This window comes from Poecilia latipinna, unplaced genomic scaffold, assembly GCF_001443285.1.
Source record: "Poecilia latipinna isolate Pla-1442-1.1 unplaced genomic scaffold, P_latipinna-1.0 Scaffold2768, whole genome shotgun sequence".
Taxonomy (NCBI): domain Eukaryota; kingdom Metazoa; phylum Chordata; class Actinopteri; order Cyprinodontiformes; family Poeciliidae; genus Poecilia; species Poecilia latipinna.
The window spans coordinates 28,458-37,767 of NW_015115384.1; the positions used below are offsets into that span (position 1 = coordinate 28,458).

The window sequence follows — 9,310 nt, forward strand, 5'->3', positions numbered from 1 at the left end:
GTTTATTTCAATTATCGCTCTATCATGATTAATCCAATTAATCCTCCCAACATATTCTCCCCTGTACTTTTAATCTTTTCTGAGTTACAATAGACTTCTTGGTTGTTGCTTTTCTCCTTTCCTCTAATAAACGTTCATGCCTGACCCGTCAGTGTAGATAGATGTTACCTGACAGTGTTTCAAAGTTCAAGAGGGTATCTAGTACTTCTTTTTTTTTTTTTTTTTTTTGGGAAACCCTGGAAATAAATCGTTCAGGGCGCTGCTGTGACACGTGCTACAAAACTGAGCTTGTTTTCTTTGTGTGTTCAGGTGATCGGTGCAGCTCTTTCTCTGCTAACCCCAGAGAAGGCTAACCTGATGCTGCTGTCACCAGAACACGAAGGCCAGTGTCCCCTCCGGGAGAAGTGGTTTGGCACACAGTACAGTGTGGAGGGTACGTGTGTGTGTGTTGTTTGTTACATTTTAATAGTGAAGCTGAAGGAAACAAACAAAAAAAAAAAACTGTGATGCTACTCGGTGTGACCCGTAGCCCATATAGTGGTGGGAAAAGCCGGTGCGACGAAGTCAGAACATTTTAATTAAAAAGTGTACAGAAGTAGGCGTTAGCGCCTCAGGTTTGCTACTATAAAGCGATTAAATAGATTAGTTTTATGCATTTACGGCGAAGTTTTCTTGGCGCGCTGATGAGTGTGTGAACTTTATGCAGACATTGAGAAGAAGTGGACGGAGCGATGGAGTGGAAACATGGAGCCAAACAGTGACCTCCACCTTCCTGCAGCGAACGAGTTCATCGGTGGGTAAATAAGCGCCTCTAAACCCAACAGAGTGAGAAAGTGCCCAGTTGCGTGCTACATAGCAAAGGGTCAGGAGTAAACAAGATTGTGCGTTTGCTCTTTATTCACCCATCCAGTAAATACAGTCATTACTGCTGTTTGTCAGGAGGCTTTTTCATGTGTGACTCAATTGTTAGAAGAGTTGGAATTCAAGCTAAAAGTCGTGAGCTCCCAAAGCAGAACAATTGATCTTTGTAGCTTTTCGGTGGACGCAGTGAGCTCGTTTATTTCGCTTTACTTTTTTTTCTTTTCTTTTTTTTTGGAGCTCTTTGCTGTGAAGTTGTTTGATTGTTCTGTGTTTGAATGGTGGATTGATGTGAGTTTCGGCTGTCCTTTGTTAAAAGACAGAGGAAGGTAAAAATTTGCTCTGTTGTTAGATGTGATTGGACTTATCGCCCTGAATGTCTGAATGATTTTTAGGTCCAGACCCCTGTAGAGGAGAAGAAACTTTCAAGGACCCAAACTTAGCAAATTCTGGGGAAAATGGGGTGGAGAAAATCTGCATTTTTTTTTTTTTTTTTTTTTTTTTTTTTTTTTTTTACATTTTCTTAACTTTGTTTTGTTTTCTTTTTATTTAGGTGTTTCACACCTGTAAAAATCAGTCTCCCAAAACAACCTGGAAGCAAACATTTCCCAAATTAACTTTGCAGAGTTGTTTAATTCAGTAATTTCTCTGATTTGGAACAGATCCCCCCCCCCTCCTCTTATCTTCTATGATAGAATTAGCATGAAATAAAAGAATTTAGTGGGACTTCCAATGGGTGAAATTGGGGCAAAAACTTTTTCTCTGCACTGTGCATCACATTTTCTTAACTCTGACACACCGAATGCATAACCACGCTAAGGATCTCATACAGAGACGGGCCTATTGAGAGTCACTTTCAACAAAAGTTTCAATCTCGAGACCCAGGTGGTGCCAGTTTACGCTGCGTTAGTCAAAGATTTCCAGCAGCTCCCTTTGGGGCCAGAGGGACTTTATTGCATTTGAAAATTTGCACCGCATGCCGTCACCACTCTTTGACAGGTAAGAGTGGTACTTTACCTCCTTTGACTCGACATGAAAGCTGCTGGTGGTGAAGCTCACCTGATTTTTACCCTCGGCGTGTGATAATAAAAGCAGCAAGCCTAAAATTGACTGATAAAACACACACACAAAGGTTTTTCACACATTCGCTTAATTTTTGAGAGACTGCACTGACCGAGCCGAGGACGAGATGTCAACGTGATTTATTTTATTTACCAAAACATGAGGATCTCTCTCTCTGCAGCCTGCTTCTAATACCGGGGCGAAATTTCAGTCACTGGAGGGGAACTTGTTTTTCCTCATTTTGCTCAACTCGTGACCCGACTTGTTTCACCTTACTCACGATTTGAGTTGGTTCTGAGTGGGAAGGTGGACGAACTTTCTGCTGTGTGCCTTTGTTTAGCCACCGACTTCACCCTGAAGCCCTCTGACTGCCCGGACACAGACTTCCCCGTCCGGATAGCCGCCAGCGACGAGGGCTGCCTCTGGTACAAGAAGGACAACAAATTCAAAATCCCCAAAGGTGTGTGCAAACCTGCACTGTTTCTCTTTGTGGCATCGCGCGAGATGCTTCCATAGATTCATTTAATATCGGCAGAAACGTGTTGAGACTTGTTTACCCTCTCTCCTCCTGCAGCCTACATAATATTCCACCTAATCTCCCCCATAATACAACAGTCCGCGAAGAAGTAAGTTCAAGCTCAGATATGAGTTTGGAACGGTAACGTCTGAGTCCTGCTTTAACCTACTTTATCACCTGTCGGCCTCTAGTTACTCTTAATACTTACTTTAACCCCTCCACAGATTCAGTTTTGTTTATCCTCCTGGCCTTTTCCTTGCTAAAGCTGTTTGCTTTGTTCTTACCTTTGCTTCATACTTATCTTTTTTTTCTTTCTTGTTCTGATTTTTTTTCCACCTTTTGATGTTTTTTTTTTTTTTAATTTTCTACCTTTCTTCATCCTGTCGACCTCCAGCATAGTCTTGTTTGATTTGATGGTCAACATCCTGGGCCACAACTTGGCCAAGCCGGCCTACGAGGCTGAAGTGGCGCAGCTGGATCACAAGCTGGTGGCGGGCGAGCACGGCCTGATATTCAAAGTGAAGGGATTCAACCACAAGCTGCCTGTGAGTGAACTCGTCCATCAGTACATGGCACAAACCTCAATGTACTTTTAAGATGAAGGTAAAAAAAAAAGAAAGAAATATGATAAGTGCCTTTTTGTTCAGCTCCCCTGAGGCGGCGCAGAAACATTTTTAACTCTGTTGCAGCATAACTATCAGCTTTGCACATTTAGAGCCTGAAATTACTTTAGGATGAAGCACTAACGTTCACAGATTGGTTGAACCCCATCGATAAACAGCTGTTTTTAAGTTTAGCTCCAGATTTCCAGTTTCACTCAATTTTTGACTTTGACTAGGCCTTTCTAAAACCAGAACTCACATTCTTTTAAGATATTTTTTTTGCCTCTGCCAGGCTCTGTCCTTCTTCCCAAAAGTTCCCATTAACTCCCCTGTCCCTGCTGAAGAATAACATCCCCACAGCATCATGCTGCCACCACCAAAAAGTTTAATTTGGATCTCATAGGACTGAAGCATTTTATTCCACACGTTTCCACAGAACTCTTGAAATGTTTTTCTTCTTGAAACCCTTCAGTGTATCACCTCAATAGATACTTCCACCTGAGCTGTGGATCCTGGCAGCTCCTCCACAGCTACCTCAGGCCTCTTTCCTGAATCACTAATTAATGGATTCCCTTTAAGTTTGGGTCACCATTTACTAATAATCAAGTGACCCCTGCAGGCTGATTGTTGCACTGGACTTTATTTAGAAGCATCAGCGTAAAGGGGGCTGAATAGTAATGCTTGTCACATGTTTCAGATTTGTATTTGTAAAACTTAAAAAAAAAAAAAAAAAAAAAGGTATTTTTTTTTCAAATACGTGTTGCTTTGTGTTGGTGTTTTACTTGAAATTAGCTGTGGGTGATTTGGATTTAAAGTTTTATCGTGATATTTTGTGGTACAATTGTGATCACAATAAAAGTGACGACACAAACTGTTTGACTTTTTTAGGTAACTGTTTGACTGTGACTGTATGACTCGGTAATAATCCCCAAAAACTGCTCTTGAAGCACATTCTGATTAGTAATGTGCTTCTTTAGGATGCCAGTCACATAAAAAAGTGTGATTTGTATCAATAACATGCACACAGTAACTGCATTTAACAATGTTTCCAATTATTGATCCTCTCATTGAACAAATAATGAAAAATTTTTTACAAATAATGAAAAAATTGAACAAATAATGGAAAAAATTGTAATCCCGACAATATAGACATTTTTCTAAAATGTTAATTGGAATTTATCACAACAATAAATGAAATCCTTATCATAATAAGAAATGTATCACGATAAACAATATGATAAATGCTCACCCCCAGTTAAGTTCACTTACAAACCCAGTGAACATATTACCGTTTGTACAGTGTGCATCCCTGAGAACCCAGTGGGATTGTGGGAGAATCTCTCAGCCTCACTGTCTCTGACCACGTGTCTCTCTGCAGTTGCTATTTCACCTGATTGTCGACCACTTGGCTGATTTTTCTGCCTCCGATGAAGTCTTCAGCATGTTTGCCGAGCAGCTGAAAAAAACCTACTTCAACATCCTCATTAAACCCGAGAAACTCGGCAAGTACGTTATGTACCCTCAGTTCCCTCTGCTTCCCCCCCACCCCCAAATGAATCATCACAAAGTCTGCGTTGCCTTCTAGTGGTGAAACGTGCGACAGCCCTGAATAGAAAAGCCCTCCACATCTGTCTCACCCTTTTAAATTCTCTGACTTGCCAGTGCTTCCTCTCTGCTCCTCCCAGGGATGTGCGTTTGCTGATCTTGGAGCACTCTCGCTGGTCCATGGTGGAGAAGTACCAGGCTCTGACGGCCGGTCTGACCTGCAAAGACCTGCTGGAGTTCAGCCGCAGCTTCAAGACTGAGCTGTTCGCCGAGGGGCTGGTGCAGGGGAACGTCAGTAGTGCTGTGAGTCCACAGAGAAACCGCCTGACGCTGCTATCGACTGACTTAAATAAATCTGCTGATGTTCACTTTAGTTGAATTTAAATCGTATTGGACGTCTCCGTCTTTGTTTCGCTGACTCCGTCTTATCATTACTCCTTATTGCGTTTCCTCCACAGGAAGCGGTGGAGTTCCTGAAGTACGTCACTGAGTAAGTTCAGCTCCTGCTCTTCTTAATTGGCCTCCTAAGCAAAACACCAGTGGCCTGAAATCAGATAGATTTGATTGCAGCCTCTCTATGCCTCACCTCTTTATCTATTTCACTTGCTCTGCATTTTCCTGGCTGACCGCCGTTTTTTCCCGTTGTTATTCTCCTGGCAGTAAGCTGCAGTTCTCCAAGCTGTCAGCAGAGGTGCCGGTGACGTTCAGAGTGGTGGAGCTTCCTCAAAAGCATCACATCTGCAAAGTCAAGTCCTTAAACAAAGGGGACGCCAACTCTGAGGTCACCGTTTACTACCAGGTAACAAGTCAAATCACAGGGTAAAAATTATTAAATTCATACAATTAAGACATTAAAATGTCTTAAATGAATTTTTAAAAATGCCTTAAATACAGTGCAGGTTTTTCTAATGGGACTTTTGTATCGAGAAAAAGTTTGAGTTGTGTGCAGACATCATCACTCGCTGCACTCTGTGTTTCAAGACGATTAAGGTTGTCAGTGACAAGCAGCTAATACCTGCTATTTAGCTAGCGTTTTGCGTCTGTCATCTAAAAAATGCAAAAACAAACAAAAAACTTGAAAACAAAAAATCCGTAGAAATTTCACAATCCCTCCCTAAAAAAAGAAAAAAAAAAAAGAAAAAGCATTTTTGTCATGATATAGGTCTTAAAAACTTTATTCATAGTGGTTTTAAAAGGTTTTAAATTTAAATTGGTGAAACCCCCAGGAACCCTGGATCAGTAATTTCTCTAAAACATCCAGCATTTGTTTCTTTTTTTTGCGTTCATCATCTTTTTATTGCACTTTTCTTCCAGTCTGGGCTCAAGGCTTTAAGGGAGCACACTCTGATGGAGCTGCTGGTGGTACGTGTTTAATCTCATCAGCCCTGGTGCTCACCCCCTTTGGTACTGACTGAGTTGTTGTTTTTCAGATGCACATGGAGGAGCCCTGTTTTGATTTCCTCAGGACTAAAGAGACTCTGGGGTGAGTTTCAGCTGCAGCCTCAAAACACTTGCATGATTTGCAGCCAATTTGCCGTTCTCCCTATTTTTCTATCTATCCAGTAATATTACCTGCAAACACAAACATAACTGCTCCACTATATATAAAAAGTAAATTACAATAATCCTTGTAATAAGTTGCAACTGATTGTTTCTTTCATCTACAACAGAATTTGGCACAAAGATTTGATCTTTGTACTTCATATCTACAACTCTTAACATGTAGCTCCATCTACTTATCTTGAGCAATCCAAAGGTTACAGGAGTATAATATTATATTTTATTCGCCATGTTGGTTCACACAAACAAGAAGTTTGACTTGGTTCCACTTTGCTCTCAATGAAGACTTGTTAAGTATAGATATTTAATAAGGGAAATAAGTAATATATTTTTTAAAGCGTATATATCCATCCATTTTCTGCACATCCCTTGTCCCTTAATGGGGTCGGGAGGTGCTGGTGCCCATCTCCAGCTAACGTTCAAGGTGAGAGGCTGGGTTCACCTTGGACAGGTCGCTAGTCTGTCGCAGGGCAACACAGAGACAAACACCCATGCACACACACACACACACACACACACCTAGGGAGAATTTAAAGAGATCAATTAACCTGACAGTCATGTTTTTGGACTGTGGGAGGAAGCCGGAGAGAACCCACGCATGCACAGGGAGAACATGCAAACTCGGCAATCGAACCCAGAACCTTTTTGCTACAAGGCAACAGCTCTACCAACTGCGCCACTGTGCAGCCCAAGTGTATATACTGTGCAGTGTTTTTACACTGCATAGTGTAAAAAAACGAAGAAAAGGTTGAATAAGGGCAAATATGCTTGGTATTGATTTACTATCACCTCAGTTGAGTACATCCTTGTTTCTTGTGCAACTTTTACTGCACAATTTTTTCTTCCACTGAATTTTCCATCCAATAAATTCATTGAACAACCTATTTTTTATTTTTTTTAATTTATTTATTTTTTCAACATTACTCATTTGTGACTTTTACAACTTGTCACTACTGGACATCTGTAAAATCGGGAGGTTTTTCAAATGGTTATATGTCAGGGAGGAGAGATCTAATGCAAAATAGTTTAGGTCATAATAATCAAAGTTTCCCGAATGAAAACTAAAAATATGTGTGTGATGAAATGGTTTCATAAACGAGTCTCACTTTCTTGTTTTTTTTTTCTTCAGTAGCTGAATTTCATAATCTTTTCAAGGATATTCTTCTTTATTGGGATGAACCTTTACATAGGTTCTGGCTTTTTGTGAGGAAATGAAGCCTGGCTTTTGGGAGCTGTTAAGGGACCAGCAAATCTGTCTGCATCTGCACATCCCATTTCTTTGTGTTTTCCTCTTGGATACAAAAGAAGCCAATAATGTGTTTATACCTGTGCTAAGTGCTGCTGTAACACCAGAATGATGTTTTTCATAAATTTAAAGACTTTTCATGCCTGGATTTGTGCAAGACTTTGAAGCAATCGAATTTCTCTCTCCTCCGCCCCCCAAACCGTTTCTCTCTCCAAATCCTACCCGCTGTCTTTTGTTTCTCCCTCTGCAGTTACCATGTCTCCCCTACCTGCAGAAACACCTCTGGTGTTCTGGGTTTCTCTATCACCGTGGAAACACAGGCGACTAAATTCAAGTGAGTCCGCAGCACAATTTTTACCCTTTAAAGATCCGATCTATCTTAACCACTTTCCCCCGGATCCGGGATATGATATATCTGACTGTTCACCCATTCCCCAGCTACAATTTATCTGCGTGGCGCTGGAAATGGAGGGAGTGGAGCTGATAAATGACTAACGGGATCAAATTCAACCCACAGCCTCTAATATCTCCCCACTCTCATCTCTCCCCCAGCTCCGAGTTGGTGGAGTTAAAGATTGAGGAGTTCTTGGCTTCGTACGGGAAGGAGCTTGGTGATTTGACTGAGGAGGCCTTCAGCACCCAGGTGTGTGTGTGTGTGTATTATTGGATCTTCTGCTGCTCATAAAGAAGCTAAAAGTTACAAAAAGTTTGACTGGAGTAACTTTTGTGGCGCGGTGGCTGCACGTCTTATTCATCTAGATGTAATATGTTTGTGGGAACCAGCGTGCGGTGTGTGTTCTCCGTGCAGGTGACCGCGTTAGTGCAACTGAAGGAGTGTGAGGACACACACCTCGGGGAGGAGGTGAACAGGAACTGGCAAGAGGTGTTGACGCAGCAGTATGTGTTTGACCGGCTCAACAAGGAGGTGAGGAGGAAGCTAATCCTTTAACACGCTGTTATTTTCTCTGAGGTCTTCATCTGCTCTGGCATCTACAGTTATCATGTCTGTTGATAAAATCTCTCCAGTCTGCACCCACCGATTCTGATCCGTTCAGGATTTCTGAACCTTTGGTGCCACCTAGTGAACCAGCTCCCATTTCTTCCAGTTCTTAGGCAGGTTATTGTTATTAAGTTCACATCAACACTCTTTGTGCCGTTTCCCAGCCATGGAAAGACTTTAAGCGTCCTTATTCTGGTTTTAGCAGGGAATCGTCTTTTCTACTGTCATTTAACATAATTTTCTATTGAAAATTGAGAGAGAAAAAAAAAGATAAAAAAAGATTGACATATACTTCTCATCCTTGTCAGAAGTATTGCACATTTCCTTATGTTGTTTTCCAACAATAAACTTCAGTGTTACTTGTTTGGATTATATTACCACAAAGTGGTGCTTAACTGTGAAATAAAATGATTTTCTTTCTTTTTAATGAAAAATCTTGCATGCATTTAGCCTCCTTTACTATGATACCCCTATATAAAATCCATTTTAACCAAACACCTTCCGTCGGTGTAAGTAGCCATAAGGTATTTATCATATTGATGTAATTTATCATGATAAATTTATTGTCATAAGAATATTGATTTATCCTTGATACTTTTTTTTAAAAAAAGGGTTTTATCAGGACTATTTTTTTTTACATTTTTCTCCATAGTTTATCAATGAGAGCATCAGTAAATGTGAAAATATGTTTAAATACAGTTGGTGTGTGCAGTTTAGTGAGATTTAATGACCAGCCAGCCATTCAGGACCAGCCAAGCCATCCAGGACCAGCCAAGCCATCCAGGACCAGCCAAGCCATCCAGGATCAGCCAAGCCATCCAGGACCAGCCAAGCCATCCAGGATCAGCCAGCCATCCAGGATCAGCCAGCCATCCAGGATCAGCCAGCCATCCAGGATCAGCCAGCCATCCAGGATCAGC

At 41.2% G+C, this 9,310-nt stretch overlaps 1 protein-coding gene across 3 annotated transcripts in view; it reads left to right on the top strand.

The window, feature by feature from the left end:
• The window catches only part of LOC106939079 (nardilysin-like), a 44,990-nt gene that overhangs the window by 24,960 nt on the left and 10,720 nt on the right, over positions 1-9,310 (top strand). For all 3 annotated transcript variants that reach the window (XM_015021361.1, XM_015021363.1, XM_015021362.1), the window contains 14 exons: positions 310-433; positions 707-793; positions 2,261-2,380; positions 2,495-2,546; positions 2,832-2,982; positions 4,418-4,545; positions 4,725-4,887; positions 5,043-5,074; positions 5,245-5,383; positions 5,899-5,946; positions 6,015-6,067; positions 7,641-7,724; positions 7,943-8,033; positions 8,199-8,315. In XM_015021361.1, the coding sequence (XP_014876847.1) occupies positions 310-433; positions 707-793; positions 2,261-2,380; positions 2,495-2,546; positions 2,832-2,982; positions 4,418-4,545; positions 4,725-4,887; positions 5,043-5,074; positions 5,245-5,383; positions 5,899-5,946; positions 6,015-6,067; positions 7,641-7,724; positions 7,943-8,033; positions 8,199-8,315 (1,389 nt within the window). The remainder of the gene's footprint in view (positions 1-309; positions 434-706; positions 794-2,260; positions 2,381-2,494; positions 2,547-2,831; positions 2,983-4,417; positions 4,546-4,724; positions 4,888-5,042; positions 5,075-5,244; positions 5,384-5,898; positions 5,947-6,014; positions 6,068-7,640; positions 7,725-7,942; positions 8,034-8,198; positions 8,316-9,310) is intronic.